The 20775-nt window shown below is 46.8% G+C and overlaps 1 protein-coding gene across 2 annotated transcripts; it reads right to left on the minus strand.

The window, feature by feature from the left end:
• Nucleotides 1-317: 317 nt before the first annotated feature.
• EXOC3 (exocyst complex component 3) lies at nt 318-20481 on the minus strand. 2 transcript variants are annotated; one of them, XM_029052936.2, is made up of 13 exons: nt 20329-20481; nt 17091-17271; nt 14764-14983; nt 12962-13643; nt 10655-10772; nt 10158-10283; nt 8779-8879; nt 7039-7149; nt 6801-6951; nt 4166-4288; nt 2505-2666; nt 1866-1993; nt 318-824 (listed from the first exon to the last, which is right to left on the minus strand). In XM_029052936.2, exons 2-13 carry the CDS (start codon nt 17232-17234, stop codon nt 656-658), a joined length of 2235 nt encoding a protein of 744 aa, XP_028908769.1. In that variant the 5' UTR covers nt 17235-17271; nt 20329-20481; the 3' UTR covers nt 318-655. The 2 variants fall into 2 exon arrangements, with proteins under 2 accessions (XP_028908769.1, XP_028908768.1); XM_029052935.2 differs by lacking the exon at nt 20329-20481 and adding an exon at nt 19958-20280.
• Nucleotides 20482-20775: the final 294 nt, after the last annotated feature.

Raw genomic sequence — 20775 nt, forward strand, 5'->3', positions numbered from 1 at the left:
TGGCTGTCAGGAAGGGTTGAAGGGAAGGTGCAAGTGTTTTAATAAGGTGCAAAGGGAATGGGGTCCATAGGCACAGGTTAAGGGACAAGATTTTAAGAGGAATCGGGAGATACTGCCAAGGTGGATGGGAGAATCAAAGAATGGGCAGGAGGAGGGTGGGACTGGAGAGACGCAGGGGAGATTTTAGGGAGCTCATGCCTGATAATTTCAATTCTATTGATGAAATCGGTGGCGAGGTCATTTATGTGTCCTAGCACAGCAGCCCCAAAGGTTTCCCTTTGTGTACATTCAGTGAAAGGAAGATGGAGAAAATGGAATTTCCATTTACCTATAAATTGCTTTTCTGTTCATTTTATTCAACATTAAATGACAAATTGCACAATGGACCATTTGGTATCCTGGACAGCCTTACATCAAATACAACACCCACAAGTAAATATGAGAAAATGCAACTGCTGCGTGGGCAGCAGATGGTCTTCCACCAGCCATCAGAATCTCTCAGCTCTTCACATGGTTGGGCTCTCCATGGTGGAAGACCAGCTTGATCAGTTTCTATCCCAGAACGCTCAATTCAAAGAACCTTATTTGAAAGGTATGAGACAGTGACATTTCATGAGCCAGAGTTACTTATGTGTAATGCAGTGAGACCCCAGAGTTACTTTAGAAGTTTAGCGGTAAGGGAAGGAACTGTAATGTCTTTAAAAATGGGCACATAATTGGGATTTGGTTGGCTTGGGCCTTGATCCAGTGTCTCAATGATAGTCTGCTTCATATCTCTGCTGGCATCTCCTCTCACTGTCAGCAAAGCTGCAATGTGATCGTCCCTGTTGGGGAGAGAGGAAATAAAGAAGCATTAACTGCTCAAGTTGTTGACAAGAAAAGAGAAAGGAGTTAGCAAGCTCCATCTTTTGGCTTAGACCTCAGTCTGTTCATTTTTTTATGTGCTGAAGGGGAACCTGTGTTCTCATGACCATTTGGTTTAACAAAGCTGTTGAATACCCACAATGCCTGTAAGGTATACTCAATTCCTTTAGCGGTAGGCAAGGCTTATGATCCCTGGGATAAGGGTGTAGGATGGGAGGGTGAGAGAGGAGGAGAGTGGTTGGTCTTCCAGTTGGGTCTTGGCCTTGTCAACCTTATTTATTTTTATTTTATTTTATGGTATTTGTTAAGTTCTTACAGTGGCGGGCAATGGGGTAGAGACAAACTACTCAGGATAGACATAGTTCATGTCCCACATGGGGCTCAGTCTAAAACCCCATTTTAGAGATGAGGTAGCTGGGGCGCAGAGCAATTAAGTGACTGTCCAAAGTCCCAGAGCAGATAAATGGTGGACCGGTATTGGAACCCAGGCCTACGCTCTAGAGATTAGGACTCGCTGCTTGGTCACCCACTGTTATATCTGGGTTTTACGAGGCTTTTCTTCAGGGGGAGGGTAAGGCTGTCTCTGGCCCATCACACTTTTATACAAGCTCAATGCCCAGGCCTTGTTACAGACTTCACTTAGTGGAGTATTTATTTATATTAACATCTGTCTCCCCCCTCTACACTGTAAGCTCGTTGGGGGCAGGGAATGTGTCTTTATTTTTACATTGTACTCTCCAAGTGTTTAGTACAGTGCTCTGGGCGCAGTAAGTGCTCAATAAATACAACTGAATAAAGCGAGTGGGAGCAGAGCCACCAACTCTGGGGAGTAAGAGGGATAATTCTCCTACCCACAACCCACAGCTGAGTTTTGACCAGGACGAATTTGTTTTTCCAGAGAAAGGCAGGGATGTGATCTTACTCTTAGAAGGAACAAACTGGGAAATATCTGGAATACAGGGCTTATGAATTCAAGTCAAAACAAGAAAACAAGACAATACCTGATATCTGGGTATTTACTGACGAGAGTAGAGACTTCAAGATAAAGCAGGGATGGATCAGTCAGTTTAATTACTTCTGCAATAGCTACAATGGTATCGCAGTGCCCATCTGTGTCCTCACCAAATCCCTACAAAATTCAGTGTGTTAGCATATGTAAAGAACCTCTCACAAACTCATTATTTTATATTACGCAAAAAGACAAAACCATTTTTTTTCAGGATTTCCCAAACCACGGCTAATGGTGTTTTATATTTTTAAAAACATCCCTTGCCCAGCGATCCCAGGTCGAGTCTTACATAGAGCCATGTAAGATCCTGCGCTCAGGATCTTTAATCCTTTCTCTTCTTGGATACTCCTTCAAAATCACTGTTTTCTCTTTTTTAAAAAACTTAATAAACCCTAGCCACCTGGATCTGGAAAAAAGGTCCGCTTATGGTTCTCCAACTTCTGCCCAATTTAGTAATGGCCTTGGGACTGGATTCACTTCAATAAGTAACTTTTGGGCCCAGACAGATGGCCAATGCTACAGGCCAACCTCGACTGGGCTAAGGACTAGTGACAAGCTAAAAGCAAGCCCCTTAGAAGACTCAATTTCTCCATTGCTTGTTCATTCACAACGTTAAACAACATACACTCACCGAGGCAAGCTTTCGAAATAAGAATCTGAACTGTTCCGCCTCTTTGATCATCCTTTCGGCTCCCTCCTTCCGCTCCTCTGCGTTCTTGAATGATATTCGTTTCTGCATGATGGCTTGGATGTATTCCACCACCACTCGGCGGTGGGCCTCAACAGTCATTTTCTGAGAGAAATGAACATATATGAATGATACTGAACTCTCCTAAACACTTAGCAGAGTGCTCTCCACCCAGTAAGTGTTGAATAAATGCCACTGCTTGATTGAGCTGGTCAGAATGTAACAGTAATAATGATAACAGTAATAGTGATAATTGTGGCATTTGTTATGCGCTATGTGCCAAGCATTGTACTAAGCGCTGAGCTAGATACAAGATAATCAGGTTGGACACAGTCCCTATCCCACATGAGGGGCATAAACAATAAGCCTCAATTTTTTAACTTTAATTAACTCTAAATTTGGACTGGACCAGAAAGAAGGCTTAGTGTAGTAAGAAAAAAGGTGATAGTTGTTTTTTTGTTAGAAACTGCCTAGACTTTCCACTACTTTTCCTATGGCTGGATCTATCAGAGAGTAGGTGGGAAAAAAAAAAGATGAAGCAGTGCTCTGCACACAATAGGCATTCAATTCAGTATTCTGCATACAACAGGCCCTCAGAACAGTGCTCTGAAAATAACAGGCCTCACAAAAGGTCAAATCTGGGGGCATTTATTGAGTGCCCACTGAATGAAAGACTTGTACAGAGAAGCAACATGGCTTAGTGGCAAAAGCAAGGGCTTGGGAGTCAGAGGTCGTGGGTTCTAATCCCGGCTCTGCCACTTAATCAGCTGTGTGACTTTGGGCAAGTCACTTAACTTCTCTTTGCCTCAGTTTACCTCATCTGTAAAATGAGGATTGTGAGCCCCATGTGGGACAACCTGATTACCTTGTATGTACCCCTGTGCTTAGAACAGTGCTTGGCACATAGTAAGCACTTAAACACCATTATCATCATTATTATGATTATTATTGTACAACTGGGACACTGTGGATGATGGTATTGTGACTGTAATGGGAAAGATAGGAGCAATAGATTTGGAAAAAAAGACAATGATGATAGTATTCTTGTTTAAGTGCTTACTATGTGCCAAGCACTGTATTAAGCGCTGGGGTAGATGTAAGATAATCAGGCAGGACACAGTCCCTGTCCCATATGGGGCTCACAGTTCCAGCGCTTAACAAATACCATCATTATTATTACTTAATCACCATTTTACAGATGAGGGAACTGAGGCACAGAGCAGATAAGTGAGTTGCCCAAGTTCTATTTGGATCTTTTGGCTTGGAGGTGCTGGTGGGACAGCAGTGTGGAGATGACCTGGAGGCAAGGGATGTGTGAGATGGCACAGCAAGTGAGTGAGCTGGGGCCAGTGAGATAGATTTAGGAGTCAGGACACAATTCCTGACATAATTTCTTAGACTAGGCTGCCCCTGGGAGGCAAATGAGGGTATGGCCCATAGGGGAGGTGGGAGCAGGTCAGACTCCACCTCTGTTCTTAGGAGGGAGCAACCCCTTAGCCAAGTCTGAGGAAACCCTGCTGATTTAGGCCATCAGCTGCTTCGGGGCAGGGGACTGGCCAGATGACCTCCAGAGTTCTTCCTAATCTAAGACTTTATGTCCTTACCTTTTTGTAGGGTTTGGTGATCCTAGCAAAGTCATTGAAATAATCCTCCACTGTGACACAGATGGTGTCCACTGCATTGGATCCCGCCAGCCATTTCTTGGTCATCAGCTCGCTGAGATGGGGCTACAAGACATTGAAGATGGATTAATCTACTGGCAATTCCCCCAGGTTACTCCAGCTTTAACGTGCATCAGTAATGAACGCACATCCTGGTGTTCCAGGATCTGCCTTGGAGGGACAGCAGCAAGTGAAAGAAAGATGTATGGCACAACCCCTATCACCAATGCAGACGTTTGAAGGTCTATATAGGAAATACAATGGAATTTCTAAGGTTAGTCTCCCCAAACAGAGCATTTGTTTCTCCAATTGAGGGGCCCTTCCAGTCTGGTTAGTCATAGCCCATTTTAACTTCACAGATAGAATCAGAAAAGCTAGACTGCTTATTTAGGGGACAGTTTTAATGGTCCCACTTTGATCTGAAAGGTGATAATTACCAGAACTTTAAATTTACCTGTGAGATCATCTGAGACATTACTATTTTTGTTAGGCTCTCTCCAGTCAAAATGTAAAATTAATTCTACAATTCAACGTATATATGATAATAAAGGTCGTCACTGTGACCAATCTTAGCAATTCCAAATGCTAAATCAAACAATCCGTATTTCCCAATTCCAAGGCCAACAAGCGATGGCCCTCAAAGACTAAGCAGTCTCTCAATGGGTACAGCCTGGGAAAAGTGCTGCCAGGTACCAGCTTCACGATCTATACCTCAACCAGGTATACCTCAACCTCATGGAAACCCGAATTCAAACGAGGCCCCCCCCAAATGTATAAACCTCTCAAGTTTTAATGATTTTACATCAGGAGGGTTTCGGCCCAAAGTGAGAGTATATAAACAGTACCGACAGTTGTCTATGACTGGCACGCAAACAATGATGATGACAATGAAATAGAAAACCGTTTCCCTGTTTACTTGCAGAGAACAAACTGTCTATCAATCGACAGATGGTATCACTTCAGCACCTTCTAAGTGCTAGGCCAGGCTTTCGCACTGAACAATCCAAACCACGCAAGTGCTGTTACCATGCATGGCATTGCTCCTGCAGAGTAACTAAAAGCAGCAGCAGACAGACTGGGGCTGCTGGGTTCTATTCGGTCCATCGCTGTCATGGAAGTCACGAAGAAGAGGCCTGTCCAGGGCCCTCGCATGAAATTGACTCGCATCACTCTGACTGCCCACCCTGAACTAGGGAATTCTTACCCCATTCTTCCAGGATGGGGGTTCCTGGGGGTGGTTCTCCAGCCACCTTGGAAGCTCTCATGGGCTCAAGAGCTCTTTAGAAGTGTGAGGAAAAGGGGTGGGGGGGAAGGGGGGAGGCAGGAGTTGGAGTCCCACTCACACCTGGGTCCCTCCCCTCTGTGTCGCTCATCCTAAGGGCCTCCCCTTCCCAGGACCAAACAATTGGACAGTACTTGGCCCGTAGCAAATGCTTCATATATACCATCATTAGCATATCCTTTTTCTGTGGAATACACATTTCTTGGGAAGGGGAATGAACAACTGAACAAATAACTCTGTACTGAGGAATCAACATAGCTAGTTTCACTTGCTCTTAATTCTGGTCTACAAGCTTCATTTAAGTAGCCAGCACACTGTTTTTTTAGAGAGGAATACTGGCCTGGATATCAGAAAACCTGGGTTCTAATCTGGATCAGCCACTTGCCTGGTGTGTGACCTTGGGCAAGTCACTTCACTTATCCGTGCCTCAGTTACCTCATCTGTAAAATGGGGATTAACACCGTGAGCCCCATGAGGGACAGGGACTGTGTTCAACCTGATTAGCTTGTAGCTACCCCAGCACTTAGTACAATGCCTGGTACAGAGTAAAACGTTTAACAAAAACCAAAAAAAAAAAAAAAAAAAAAAAAAAACCCACCACCTCCGGCCCCAATCTCTCCTGCAGTTCCCCAACCCAATATTTAAAGAAAGGACTTCACCAACCAGCCCCACCAGCTGAATGGGAACAAGGACAATCTGGGAGGTCCCAGAGCCAGTGGTTTCTTTCCAATTGCCTTGGTTGCCGTACACCTGGCCCAGCTAAGCTACCAATTCAACCCTGGAAACGGCCCAGGGACTCGGCTCACAAACTTTGGGCTCAGTGGGCAGCCCTGCCAGTTCCGTCAGTAATATAAAACATAAATATTATCCTGAGATCCAGATAATATTTTTTGAAGTCAGAAACCCACAAGGGGCCAAGAGAGAGTTGGGCATGGGTAGAGGTGTTCCTTCAACCCTTTCCCTTTCTCTCCTTTCCTTTCCCTGCCCAGAGCGATGCCCAGACCAAAACTCCAGCCATTTGGGGCCTGCTAGGGAAACTGCCTAAGCCATCACACTAGGCTGCAGGAACCAAGCACCGTCCTTTGTCCACGCTCAAGAAATGTGTATTCCCCAGAAACAATGACATTCATTTATTACAATTTTAACGGGCTTGTGAGTGAACCTCTCAAGCCTTAGGCTCTAAACGTTTAACAAATAGAACAGGGGAGATCCATCATAATAAATAAACTGAGCAGGACAGCCAGGATTGCAGTTTTGACGTACGCATCACAAAAGAGTTTGAGTTAAAGTTCCAACCTCTAAATCTAAGAAAACTTCATCTAGCAGACTACAGCACCCGTCCTTTGCAATGGAATCTAAAATCACGTCCATGTTCAGATGGGTCATTGGCAATCTCTCTTCTGCTTCGTTTTTCAAATACTTCCTTTTCAGACTGACTATTGACTCTCTGCAACATAAGATGAAAAATTTCAAGATCCAGTTAAACACAAACGTATTCCCTGCTCAAATCCCTTTATAACACAGCATCACTTACTTAAAGGTCTGGCAATTGTTGATGATGGCAATCATATACTGAACATAGCAATGTGGATACTGCCTATTCCTTAGATGCTCTTCTTTATATGTCTGTGCTTCCTCTTTGTATCTAAAAAACACAATCAAATTTATTGAGCGCTTACTGTGTGAAGAGCACTGTACTAAGTGCTTGGGAGAGTACACTATAACAATATAACAGACGCATTCCTTGCCCACAGTGAGTTTACAGTCTAGAGGGGGAGACAGACATTAATATAATTATGGATATGAACGTAAGTGCTGTGGGGCTGGGAGAGGGGATGAATCCAAGGAGCAAGTCAGGGCAACCCGGAAGGGAGTGGAAAAAAGGAAAAGGAGGCTTAATTAGGGAAGGCCTCTGGGTGGAGGTATGCCTTCAACAGGGCTTTGAAGGAGGTGTGTGTGGGGGGAAGAGTAATTGTCGGATTTGAAGAAGGAGAGCATTCCAGGCCAGAGGCAGGACGTGGGCGAGAGGGCGGATGGCTAGATAAATGAAATCGAGGTACAGCGGATAGGTTGGCATTTGAGGAGCGGAGTGTGCAGGCTGAGTTGTAGTAGGAGAGTAGCGAGGTGAGATAGGAGAGGGCAAGGTGATTTAACGTCAATGGTAAGGACTTTGATGTGGAGGTGGATGGGCGACCACTGGAGGTTTTTGAGGAGTGGGGAAACATGGACTTAACGTTGTTGTAGAAAAATGATCCAGGCAACAGAGTGAAGTAGGGACTGGAATGGGGAAAGACAGGAGGCAAGGAGGCCAGCAAGGAGACAGGGTAATCAAGGCGGGATAGGATAAATGCTTGGATTAACCTGGTAGCAGTTTGGATGCAGAGGAAAGGGTGGATTTTAGCAGTGTTTACTAATAATCCCAACAAAAGCCTAAAACATGACCACAGGGCCTTAAATACCTTATTCTGTTTTAGCAAAGGAGTTAATCTTATCATTGATTAGAAGGCCATTTTTCCTCATACACAGAGCCCTCAGGTAATCTGAGAAGTGATTCCTGCCACTCTGGTAGTAGCTGGGTATGGTTTTCATTCCTCAACAAGTCAGTGATGTAGACAGTTTGGACAGTGTAACAGGTAATCCAGCCCACAGGAGGGCAGATCCTCCTGACTCCCAGGCCTGTGTTCTATCCACTAAACCACACTGTTCCTCCAAGGACTCTTTAGTTGTTCATAGACCTTTCTATTCCCCTTGCTTCTGATTCTTGTTTTCTATGTGCTCCTGTTCCCTGTCTACAATTTACTTATCTTTTTTAAGCATCTGTCCTGCACTGCTGAGATTTTCAGCCTTTTGAGGGACAGGGCTCAGGTCTGAATTCACTTACCATATACTTGTCCAAGCGCTTGATATAGTGCTTGGCCCAAAGCAGGTGCTCGATAAAGACTACTAACATTACTATCACTGCTTCAATTGCGTAAATCTTCAGAGGACCTCAGACAAAATCCCCATTTTTGATAGGTGTGGGGGGTACAGGCTGGGAAGTGTATGTCTATTCCCTTGACAGAGGAGGGAGATGATCAGTTTACAGTTGCAACTATCACAAGAGCTCAGAGGATGAAGAAAAGAAGTGCTCTGAGGGCCTAACAAATGTTCCTGGGGAAAAGTGAATTAAGCTAATGCTGACAGTGGACTTCTGATTTTATTTAAAACCAATGGAAAATGACTAACCCAGGCAGCAAAGCATGGCATAAACAGCACTCAGGAAATAAATACTTACCTACTCAAGAATGAACTCATTTGCTGAAGGCATAGAAGCAGTACCTGTGTTTTCAAATCTTCGCTGATCTGGGCAGCCACTTGAAGATTTTGCTCAAACATCTAAAACCGGAGAGTTTAATTGTGGGTTGAGGCACTGACTCTCAATTTATAGAACAGAAAGCAAACCCATTTCATCAATCATTCAACCCTATTTATTGAGCTCTATGTGCAGAGCACTGTACTAAGAGCTTGGCAGAGTAAAATATGACAGTATGATAGACACATTCCCTGCCCACATCATGCCCTCTTGTGGGGGAGAAATTACTGAAAACAACCAGGAAGGTGACTGCCACTTCTCTGTGAAAGGACTGGGGAGGCCTGAGAATGGCAGAGTTTTTGCCAGAGATGCTCTCCATACAACTCCGTAAATCGAAGGCTGAGGACATGACACCTTCTTTGGGGACCCCTGGTAGTAATAACTGTGGTATTTGTTAAGCGCTTACTTTGTGCTGAGCACTGCAGTAAGTCCTGGGATACAAGATAAATGAAATATCCCAAGATAATTGGGTTGGACACAGTCCCTGTCCAACACAGGGCTCACAGTCTTAATCCCCATTTTACAGGTGAGGTAACTGAGGCGCAGAGAAGTGAAGTGACTTGCCCAAGGTCACACAGCAGACAAGTGGCGGAGCTGGGATTAGAACTCAAGTCCTTTGGACTTCCAGGGCTGTGCTCTTTCTACTAGGCCATGGTATTAGTGTCATGGAGAAGCAGAACCCACCAAATAAACTGCTGAGCCACGGGAGTGAGTTCCCTTGATTCCATTTCACAAATCAGACACCATACATCCACACGGTTCCTTGCACTGCAATTTATTTGCATCGTGGTGCCTACCCTGTTGGGTCCCGGGAATACTCTCCTTCCCCTCACGAACATCCCCCCCTTCAACAAGCTTCGCTTTCTGCCACTGTGTTACAGAGGCTTCACTGCTCCAGTCGGAAGATATTGTGGGACGTTTGAATCACACCCAGCCCAGCCTGCTCTGATTGATTATGCCTTGCAGGCCAGTTGGGGCCAGGGTTGGGTTGATAAGAGGATCAAATCAGAGTGAGAACAGACCTGGAGAGAGTCAGGTGTGTGTGTGGGGGTGTGGGGTGTGTGTGTGTGTGTTTGTGTGAAAGTGAGCATGCTCGCGTGTGTGAAACTGTGTATGCATGTGTGCGCGTAAATGTGCGTGCCTGTGCCACGCCTCCTAAAAGCTCTCCCTGGTCCTGACTCGCAGGTTGTGCTTAGTCAGAAACTGCTGTACATGCACAGGACCTTTCAACAGCCAACCCCCACTCCACATCTCCACACTGACCTAGCAGACTGTCTGAAAAAAAGGTGAAGCCCACGTACCTGGAAAACAATAGCTGGAAGTGTAGTTTGATAGTAGCCATCTTGATCTGCTTCTGGCTCAGTTTCTTTAACCCAGTCTTTCTTATCTGTCTCCAGCGCTTTCCGCAGCCAGCCGATGATGTTCGACTGAAGGACACCGACAGCGTTTTCAGGTTAAAGTGGCTAGCGAATGCTTCAATCTTGGGCCTGAACGTTATAAGTAATTAAACAGAACAGCTACCCTTCGTTCGCAAATTTCCCCCTTCCAACCCACGGCTCCAGGTTTCCCCGCTGGGAAATACCCTTTCTCTTCAGCGTCTCAACCTTCCTGTGTAGGTTCCACAAGAACGTAATGCTCTACTCGGCATACTACAGTGGCTCAGATACTGGTCTAGCTATCCAAAATGCAAGTGTGAAAATGAGGTGGAAAGGCAAAACCCCAGATTCAGAAACCTAAGACATTAGCATATAGGCCTCCTTTTTGTCGGTCCCTGGCTGCACCTCTAGTGCTTACTTACAGTCAGTGTTGACGTGTATGTGTTGAGTAGTTCAGAGATCACATCTTGTGAGATGAAAGGCTGCAGATCATTTATATCCACTTCCGGAGCTAGTTCCGAATTTCCCATCATCTCTTCACTACATCAAAAAGCCCAGAACAAGCAAGACAAATTACAACTGAAAGTAGACAGGCCAGAAAGCATCCAGGAGAAATTAGAAGCTTCGTTGGGACCTGTCTCTGTTCTTGAAGCCACAATAAATTAACTCAGACCCAAAGCCTGAAACCAAATACGCTAACTCTCACAGCAACTGAACTGAGGGCAAGAGAAAATCCTGATAATACCATTTGCAAAAATAATAAACAGCACAAGTTCTATTCATTTTTAGGGTACAGGTTCTATCAGATGCAATATTGCCTGGACAGAGTTACAGGAGGGAAGGTAGACAAAACTCCCTCACGGCCAGTTCAAAATGATTCTCTTTCATGCATTATAGCTTTAAGTAGGGCCTATACTAATTGGAATTCGGACATTAAGTTAATCTAAGTAAGAAATCCAAGGCATTTTTTTAATGGTAATTGTTAAGTGCTTATTACGTGCCAGGAACTGTACTAAGTGCTGAGGTAGATCCAAGCTAAGCAGGTTGGACACAGTCCATGGGGCTCACAGTCTTAATCCCCATTTTACAGATGAGGTAATTGAGGCCCAGAGAAGTGAAGTGACATGCCCAAGGTCACACAGCAGACAGGTGGCAGAACCGGGATTAGAACCCAGCTCTTTTTGATTCCCAGGTCCATGCTCTATCCACTAGGCCATGCTGCTTCTCGACTGGAAGTCTGTCACTGAATCAAAGCTATGATGACACTTCATTTAGTGGAGCTTTTAATTCATTGGTGCTCCATTTTAAAGAGGAGTCAGTGACACAGTTGAGCAAACTCAATCAGAGCCTGATGAACTAGTAGTGAGTCAGAGAAGGGAGGAAGAGTTGAACTGTTAAGGGGTCTTAAGTACATTAAAGAAACACAGGAAGTCATCATTCCTGAAATGCAAAAGAATAATTTTAATTATCTAATTCTAGATATTGGGGAAATTCAGTTGTTAGATGATGTTTTTGAAAGAAGAAATTCATCTCAGATGGGGAAGAAAACCTTGACTGCTGGAGTTCAAGACAAATGATCATCCAAGTCCACCTAGCTCTTCCACAATACATAATTTTGACTCTGCATTCTGGGTAGATCACATCAGAAGAAGCGGCTGTGAGCATGAGCAGCATCGAGTCCACATCTGGGTGCCAGAGTGGGTATTTTCCTTACTGTGGAATTCCTTGGGAACATAAACCCCGTTTCATAGGAGAACCCAGGGTAAACCCCGCCCGGAGCGAATTGAGAAAACAAGTGTTCTCCGATGTTATGTATTCAGTGATTATGTTATCAAGAACAAACCCCTCTTGAGTAACAAGAATGTATACAATTTAGCAGCAGGTGCCCATCAAATTCAAGCACATGCTAATTTTCTCTTCAGATCTGTTTGAAAATAATGCTTTTCTGAGTATGTCAGTAATCATTTACCATGACATCACGTACAAAAATGCAGCATAGCTACCTCTAAAGCAGAGGCATGAAAAATGTGGGAGCAATACTGAACAATAAAACACCTAATTATTTTAATATAAGGTATGCCCATTCGTTTTATTATAAGGTATGCTCATCATACTTACTTGACTTGGGCCAAGGCAACACAAGTACACCCATAATCTCATGCTATACTCTGCAGGCTCGGCATGTGTTTCTGATGCTTTCAACACACTTACTTTCCTATCAGAAGTAAGAGTCCCACCTGAGAAATTCAGCTCAAACCACAGCGGGTTAAAATAGCTCAGTGCATACACAGAAATTGCGTAGGTCGGCTGGAGGGATCAAAGGCAGCTGGGCAATCTGCAGCCTGGTGGCTATTACAGAGCCGGTGAAGGAGGAAAGGGTGGAAGTGGGAGAGTCGGAACTGGGCGGGGGGGGGGGGGGGGGGGCGCAACGGGAAAGTCGCCAGTGGCCACGGCACAGTACCGGGCCACCGTATCTCTAGAACGGCAGCAAAAATGACGGCTGGGCTGCTGATGCCCTCCTTTTCTCCCTTGCTAATGGGCAGTGCAGGGAAGTTAGGAAAACCCCTACTACAGGGTCATTTGTTTTTGTGATATTATATTTTAATGACATCAGGCTATTTTACTGCAAGTCTATCTGTAAATTTACTGCCAAGTATTTCTTGTTGCCTACTGCGATATATCATTTAGAGGAACAGTTTTACAAAATCAGAATACATAAAATTAACTACCTTGTATAGGTGTTTAAAACCCAGGTCAAGAGGCTTACAATCTCATTTGCTTCCAGATCTTCCGACGCAAGTTCCTGCATGCGTGAAGACAAAGCCTGATGGTACATAGTTAAGAGCCTTTTGAAAATATCATAGTGAGGGGGAAAACATTGCACCATCAGATTTTTTGCCACAAGGAGGTCGTCGAGGACGTATTTCCGTATGATTTCCAGGTGGCGCACGAGCCACATTTTATCCGATTCCCTGGTGTCTGCCTGAGTACCTTCAATCCTCGTGGTCACGGTTCGATCCAAAATATTGAACATTTTTTCCTTCCACTTTTTGGGCCTTCCGGGAGGTATAAACCCAGTTTGTTTCTTCCGGTCGAGCATGCGCCTGTCGATTTTTTCCTCGCGCTCAATAATCCGGACGACAGACACCAGTAAGGTCGGGTCACGGCGTACAGTGACAAGTGATCTTTGCAACACCATCCACAACTGCTTCGCTAACTCCTCTGACAGCTTCTGCATGTCTCCAAAGTAAATGTGGATGAGAGTCATATCGTGAGTATTCTTGCTGTCGGTACGATACTGTTCATACATCAGACCATCTCGAGAACACTCCAGGTCCATCAGCTTTCGGTGGGCTTGCAGAAGCTCCCCTTGTTCAATCAGGTCCTGAGTTTCTCTGACGATCTCCGGCACTGCAGAGCACGGGAGGAAAGAGCACCGGTTCACACAATCAATCGTCAGCCATATTGGCTGAGCGCTTACTGTGTGCAGGACCCTGTACTAAGCTCTTGGGAGAGTGCACATAGGATTATCTCACACTTCTGACAGCAGTGGCGAATCCTGGTCCAAAAGTATTGGAATGTGAGTCCGGCCCCTGGTGACACTCTCCAGATCAGTTGAGCCGGGGCGCCTGCCCCAGTGTCCTTCAGACAAAGGGAGACGTAAAGACATCGGCCCCAGGTCGCGGTGGGTTAACACAGCCCTGACTGTTGAAATCTATTTGTCGGGGACTCTGGCGGGGTGGGGAGAATGAAACCCCCCCCCGCCCCAAACACCATTCTATACTGTCTTCACAAAGGATCGCATTATAAAGATTTAGAGCTTTGGGTGAACTATGGGGAAAAATGCCGTGTAAAAACAGAAATGCAGCAAGAAACCTAAAAACAACAGTACTCTTAGCATTTCCTTGGGAAGCAGAATGGCTCAGTGGAAAGAGCCTGGGCTTCGGAGTCAGAGGTCATGAGTTCGACTCCCGGCTCTGCCACTTATCAGCTGTGTGACTGTGGGCAAGTCACTTCACTTCTCTGTGCCTCAGTTACCTCACCTGTAAAATGGGGATTAACTGTGAGCCTCACGTGGGACAACCTGATTACCCTGTATCTACCCCAGCGCTTAGAACAGTGCCCTGCACATAGTAAGCGCTTAACAAATGCCAACATTATCATTATTTCCTTCAAAATAGCCTGTCTAGTCTAGTTGCAACGCTGATTCTAGAAAAGACACTCTGCTGAGGACTTGATTCAAAGCCAGGCTAGAGAAAAGGCTAGAGGTAGTTAAATGAACAAACAAAAAAAAAACCCCACAAGTGGCAAGATAATATACTCTGTGGAGTAATAAGTAACTGGGAATATGATTTTCCAATGCCACAGATGGTAAAGTTATTTCCACTGGTGGGTATTGAAACTGAGACAAGTCTAGCAAGTTTAAAAATACCCAGATACCTACTAGATATTACTAGATTTCTTTTTTTCCTAGATAATAACACAATCGCTGACAAATTCTATTATCCGGACAAAGTTCATAGCCAATTACCTGAAAAGATGTTTTTAAGGTTTTCTACAGCAGCAGCCAGTTGACTGTGTTGAACTACAGCATCCTTCACATCCTTGAGGTTTTCAATAGTGTTGATACTCTGTCTCCAATCTTTGCTGACATCTGCCAAAGACTGCTGTATGTCCTTTACATCACTCAATGCATTATGCAGCTGGCTCAAACCAGTTCTCACCCCATCCAATTGTGATTGGATGGCTGCCTAGAAAGAAATAACGCTTACATCACCCAATGCAAAGCCACAAGTATGAGTTTCGTACTATTCTCTTCTTGGCATTGCATTTTCCCACACTGCAGGAACTGGTTTGGAAAAATCCATTTCTACAGAAATGACTATGGAATCCTGTGAGACAGTCAATATCTGGAAGAAAAAGAGTTCAGTGGGCCAAGAAAGGAGTTCCAATAATTCAAGCAATGACTTTTTTATTTTTTCCAGCACGGCACTGATTTCTCAGGCACAATCTGGCGCCACTCATTTTGATGAAAAATTAGATGATCCCAAATAAGCTTTTAATACTGGAATTGCTAGGGCACGGTGGCAGAATGCCATCTGTGGACCTAGCAATCGCCCCACCTACACGGGTTTTGGCACTTGGGCTCGGCGCAGATGCAAGCCCAGCTCCAACTGGCCGTCTGGCTTGCTGCGCAGTCTTGGCAGTCGCTGAGCTGAGCCTGGTGCAAGAAATAGAACTGGGACTTCCTGAAGTGCTGATGAGGGAGCAGGAGTCTGATGCTGTTCTATGCCAGCAGTGGGTAGGGCATGGATCTTTTGGGCAGAGGCCAGAGTCATTTTGTGAGCTAAGCACCGACATGGGGCGAATAGGAAGTTGGGAGTAGCCAGAACTGGGCCAGTGGGGTGGGGTGGACTGGTCCAACGGGGTGGGTAGTGGTGCTCAATAACTGTAACTCTGTGCTTCAGTTACCTCATCTGTAAAATGAGGTAGCATTAGAGAAGCAGTGTGGCTCAGTGGAAAGAGCACGGGCTTTGGAGTCAGAGGTCATGAGTTCGAATGCCAGCTCTGCCGCTTGTCAGCTGTGTGACTGTGGGCAAGTCACTTCACTTCTCTGTGCCTCAGTTCCCTCATCTGTAAAATGGGGATGAAGACTGTGAGCCCCACGTGGGACAACCTGATTCCCCCGTGTCTACCCCAGCGCTTAGAACAGTGCTCTGTACATAGTGCTTAACAAATACCAACATTATTATTATTAAAATGGGGATTAAAACCGTGAGCCCCATGTGGGACATGGACTGAGTCCACCCGGCACTTAGTAAGCACTTAACAAATACCAATAACAACTGCTACGTTAAACACTTGTTCTGTGCCAGCCACGGCACTAAGCCTTGGGGTAGACACGAGATCATTGTGTCGGACACAGTCCGTGACCAACACGAGGCTCGCAGCCTAGTTGGAGGGAGAAGAGGTATTTAATCCCCACTTTACAGATGAGGAAACTGAGGCACAGAGCATTAAGTGACTTACTTAAGGTCCCGCAGCAGGCCAGTGATAGAGCTGGGATTAGGTCCTGTGACTCCCAGGCCCGTGCTCCTTCCTCTAGGCCACACTGCTTCCTCCTTCACAACACTTCAGTCCTGTCAAACTACTTGTAGCCCAGTTGCCTACATCTCAAGGGAATGCTTTTGAGCACCACAGGACTCGATCCAAGCGTTGTCGGATAACAACATTTTACACGAGAATAGAAACTGGTAGGGCCAAGCCACTCCAGGCTGTCGGTTGAAGATTGTCTTAGGAGTCAAATTATTAACTGCATTAAAACTCAGTTCTCATATAAAACAGAGAAAACTCTTGACTCTGGATACCATTCAAACATTGTGGTGTGTAGGGGGAAGGTGGCCCAACCCAAACGAGAGGTCTCTGGCCTTTAGTCACGGTCTGTGCCGAGCCAGGCTCAGCAGGGCTTGCGTTGCTCAACACTGCGAGTCACCTGGCGGCAAAGGCTGGAGGGTCACAGGGGCTGGTGCACCTCTGGGCTTTGCCATTTGGACAAGCTGAAAAACTTTCAGCCTCTGCTGGAAGGTGCCACGTGGCAAAGCTGGAAATATCTGGCCTCAGGCGCGCTGCCCGAGCGGCAGGCTTGTTGATGCTCTGGTGTCAAAAAAAAGCTCCATACTTTGCTGCGGGAGCCTCCCAGCAAAGGCTGAAAATGAGCCCAAGGTGGAGTCAGAGCATCGAGTTTGCTGTACTGGAAAAACTGGGAGGTAGACCCTAACGAAAATCTGTAAGCACCTGAAATTCGAGGGAGATGGCAGGTAAGGAACCAAACCGATCTGGAGCCCTGAAAGTTCGTACCTTGAGCCTGGCCTCCACCGAAGCCTTCTTCCGAGCCTCCCTGCGGCGGTACTGTTCCACCTTGTCCAGCTGGTCGGGCCGCTGAAGCATTCCAGCTACCCTCTGGACCGCCGTGGCCACTGCTTCCCTGTCTGTCTCCTCCATAGCTTAGAAGTTTCCTAAAGCCCCAAACCTCTCACACCTTTGGCAAAAAATAAACAATTGCCCTTTCGATTGGTGCTTTTTTTGAAACAATTACCTACAAAACACTCCAATGCAATTATTCCGCCCTTGTAAAGGACTTTACAAGGAAAGGACTGAAGTCATTCACCATATGCTGAAAAACATGAGACTGCAAAAACTGTTGTTCCCAAAGGAGAGGGAGGCAAACATGTCATTCGTTACCCCAAGAGATTGTACAGGTCAAAAATACTAGGTTTGCAAAGAGTTTGGATAAATTCTTGAACAAATTATCTGCCAATCAGTCCTAACCCTGGTTTTTCTCACCCTCACTGGGCTCTGGGTCAGGCTGGAGATGTCCCTTGCTCCCAGAGCACTGAGAGGACGAAGCGGGGGTCAGAGATCCACAACCTCTGGGGCGGTGTGAACCCCACGGGATGGTGTAGTGTTCCTGTATGGCTCCGGGTCCAGGGGTCAGAGGATCCTCTGGTCCCAGAGTCCATATTCTGCCAAAAGTCTCAAGAGATGGGAATAACATCCCCTGGGCTCCACTTCACAGTCCCTTTCTGGCTCCAAAGGCAGGATGGGCTAGCTATGGCTGCCTGCCCTAAACAAAAATCCTCAACAATCCACCCCTTCCTCTTCATCCAAACTGCTACCATGCTGAGTCCACCCTGATCTTAGAGCCTACCTCGACTACTGCATCAGCCTCCTTTCTTTTCCCTCTGCAGTCCACGTGTCACTCCGCTGCCCGGATCATTTCCTTAAAAAACTTCAGTCCAAGTCTCCTCACTCCTCCAAAAGCTGCTGGGGCTGCCTATTCACCTCCAAGTCAAACAGAAACTTTTTGCCATCAGCGCTCACTGTGGCGGGGAATGTGTCTGTTATATTGTCTTTTCTCAAGTGCTTAGTACATGCTCTGCAGCAGTTAAGTGCTCAATAACTATGATTGACTGACTTTAAGGCATTAATCAGCTCTCTCCCACGTCACCTCGCAGACCTCTTACTACAACCCAGCCCACACACTTCACTCCTCTAATGCCACTGTATCTCAATCTCCGCTGTCTTACACTGACCCACTGCCCATGTCTTCCCGCTGCACTACAACTCAGCTCCCCTCTCATTTCCAACAGATCACCATTCTCTACATCTATAAAGCCCTGGTTTTCGGAGCTCCAGAACCAAATTCAGAACAAAAGAAAAACTTCTTTATGTGGCTTTTGACAACTGGAGGATGGAGCCTGGGACTGGGAGTCAGGAGATCTGGGTTCGAGCTCCGCTCTACCACCTGCCTTTGGTAACTTTGGGCAAGTTTACCTTCCCTGTGACTCAGTTTTCTCTTCTGTAAAACACCCATGCTCCCTCCCTTTTTAGACCGTGTCCAACCTCATCTTCTATCCATTCCAGTACTCGGCATAGTGCTTGGCAAAAAGCAGTGCTTAATACCATCGTTATTATTCCAACACCTCGGGCTAAATAATTGCCTACTCTTGCCCTAGGATGTATTCTCCCCTCCTCCCCGCACTAAAATATAAATTCCTTGAGTGCAGAGATCATGTCCACTAACTCTAATGTTCTCTCCCAAATGCTCTGCAACCAGAAAGTGCTCAAGGAGTACTGATTGACAGATTGTGCAGAAGTTTCATCACCCTATGACTATGAGTCTGTATTTCAAAATCTGTGTGCCTGGTCTGTTTTGAGACTATTAGAATTCCTCTAAGTAAATCCACTTTTATCTGATCTCCAGGTCCAATTTACAGTTCAGGAAATCATAGATCCCTTCCTTTCATCTCAATCCTAGATTCTGGGCTACCGGTTTGCACGCTAGGCTACCGGACAGGACCACTGGCAATTTCCACAGGTCAATTTTCCTCAGATAACTGGAGAATGTTTTTAACATACTGAAGAAATGAAGGAGAAGCAATACACTGCATGAGAGTAGCATTTTTTTTAATGGCATTTGTGCAGTGCTTACCACGTGCCAGACACTGTACTTAGCGCTGGGATGGATACTACATAATTAGGTTGGACACAGTCCATGTCTCTTGTGGGGCTCAGTCTTAATCCCCATTATACAGATGAGGTAACTGATGCACACAGAAGTTGTGACTTGCCTAGGGTTACACCGCAGACAGCTGGCAGAGCTGGGATTAGGACCCAGGTCCTCCGTCTCCCAGACCTGTGTTCATTCCATTAGGCGATGCTGCTTCTCTCACCGGAGCCTACCAGGCGGCTGAAATTCTCTTGAAAACTCACTCAGCCTTTCAGATGCTTTCATGACCAATGACCGTTTATTTCTCCTCCAATTTAAATATCAAACTGATAATCGAAGCAACAGTATTTATTAAGTGCTTATTCTGTGCAGAACACCGTGCTAAGCCCTGGAAGAGTACTGAGGGGAATCGGACCGGATCCGGTTTCCTCTTCCTCGATAATTTAAAATACCACTTTTAGGCCTTCGGGCTTTATTAACAATACAGATAATGGAGGTGTTTGCTCTCTGTCCCCCAAAGGGCTCAGAGTTAAGGGGGAGGGAGGAACTGAATCCTCACTTTCCAAAAGAGGAAGTTAGGTGACTCGTTCAAGATCACCCAACGGGCAGGCGACAGTTACGCTCTGGGACTATACTGGCTCTCCGACCGGCTCCAAAATAAACGACTTTCCAAGGGCAGAAAAATTGCACGGGCCTTATCGGGGCCTATCGTTACCTGTAAGGCAGCAGGGCGCCTCGGTGCCGGCCTTGAAAATCGCGTTTGCCCGGCAGCCGGGTGGGGTGGGCGGTCTGCGAACGCGGGGTGGATTCTCTTCCCCGGCTGCCCGCCCCACTCCGGATCGGACCTAAGCAACGCTTCTTCATTCGATCCTATCTACCGGTCGGGCCGGGCGAGGGAAGGACGTGGAAGGAAGCCCGACGGCCTGAGGGGCGCGGAGCGGGGGGGCCCCGCGGGGATGAACAGCAGGAGGGCCCGGTTGCGAAGGCCAAGCTGCAACCGGGCCTCTCCCCTCGGTCGGGGGAAAAGGGCCGAGGCGCTGCCGGACCGGGGTCGGAGCCAGACCGCGGTCTCGGCCGAGCGCGTACCTACGTGGGTGGGCCGGGGCAGCCGGCGGCGTCCGAAGGCGGCGGCGGCAGGACTGGACTTCCCCCTCGGGGAGGGGGGCACGGCCACGAGCCCGACGCGCCGAGGGTCTACCCGGAGGAGAGCCCCCCGCCGCTGCTGCCGCCCTGCCCGGCCCGGCCTCCCGCCGCCCGCTTCCGCCGCCGTATTCCGGCAGCGAGAGGCCAAGGGCGCGCGCTTCCGCTTCCGCTTCTCCGAGCGGAAGCGAGTCTCGCGAGACTCCTCCCTCCTCGCCGGCCGGCCCGCTAGCGGAGCCCGCGGAGGGATTTTCAGACCACCGCACTGTGCCCAAGAGCTCAGTGGGGCGCCGATGAGCTTCGCGGTGGCCGCTCCCTCTTCCCACCCCAGATCCCTAGTTTACACCCGCCCGATTTATTCATTCATTCAGTAGTATTTATTGAGCGCTTACT

Source organism: Ornithorhynchus anatinus, chromosome X2 (genome assembly GCF_004115215.2).
Source record: "Ornithorhynchus anatinus isolate Pmale09 chromosome X2, mOrnAna1.pri.v4, whole genome shotgun sequence".
In the NCBI taxonomy this organism is placed as follows: Eukaryota; Metazoa; Chordata; class Mammalia; order Monotremata; family Ornithorhynchidae; genus Ornithorhynchus; species Ornithorhynchus anatinus.

Coding starts and splice junctions, on each gene's coding strand:
- EXOC3 (XM_029052936.2), bottom strand. CDS start 17,234: ATGGAGGAGACAGACAGGGAAGCAGTGGCCACGGCGGTCCAGAGGGTA. Junction 10,773..12,961: donor GTTTTAAACACCTATACAAG/GTAGTTAATTTT, acceptor TTTTTGATGTAG/TGAAGAGATGATGGGAAATT. Junction 7,150..8,778: donor ATGAGTTCATTCTTGAGTAG/GTAAGTATTTAT, acceptor TGTGTTTTTTAG/ATACAAAGAGGAAGCACAGA.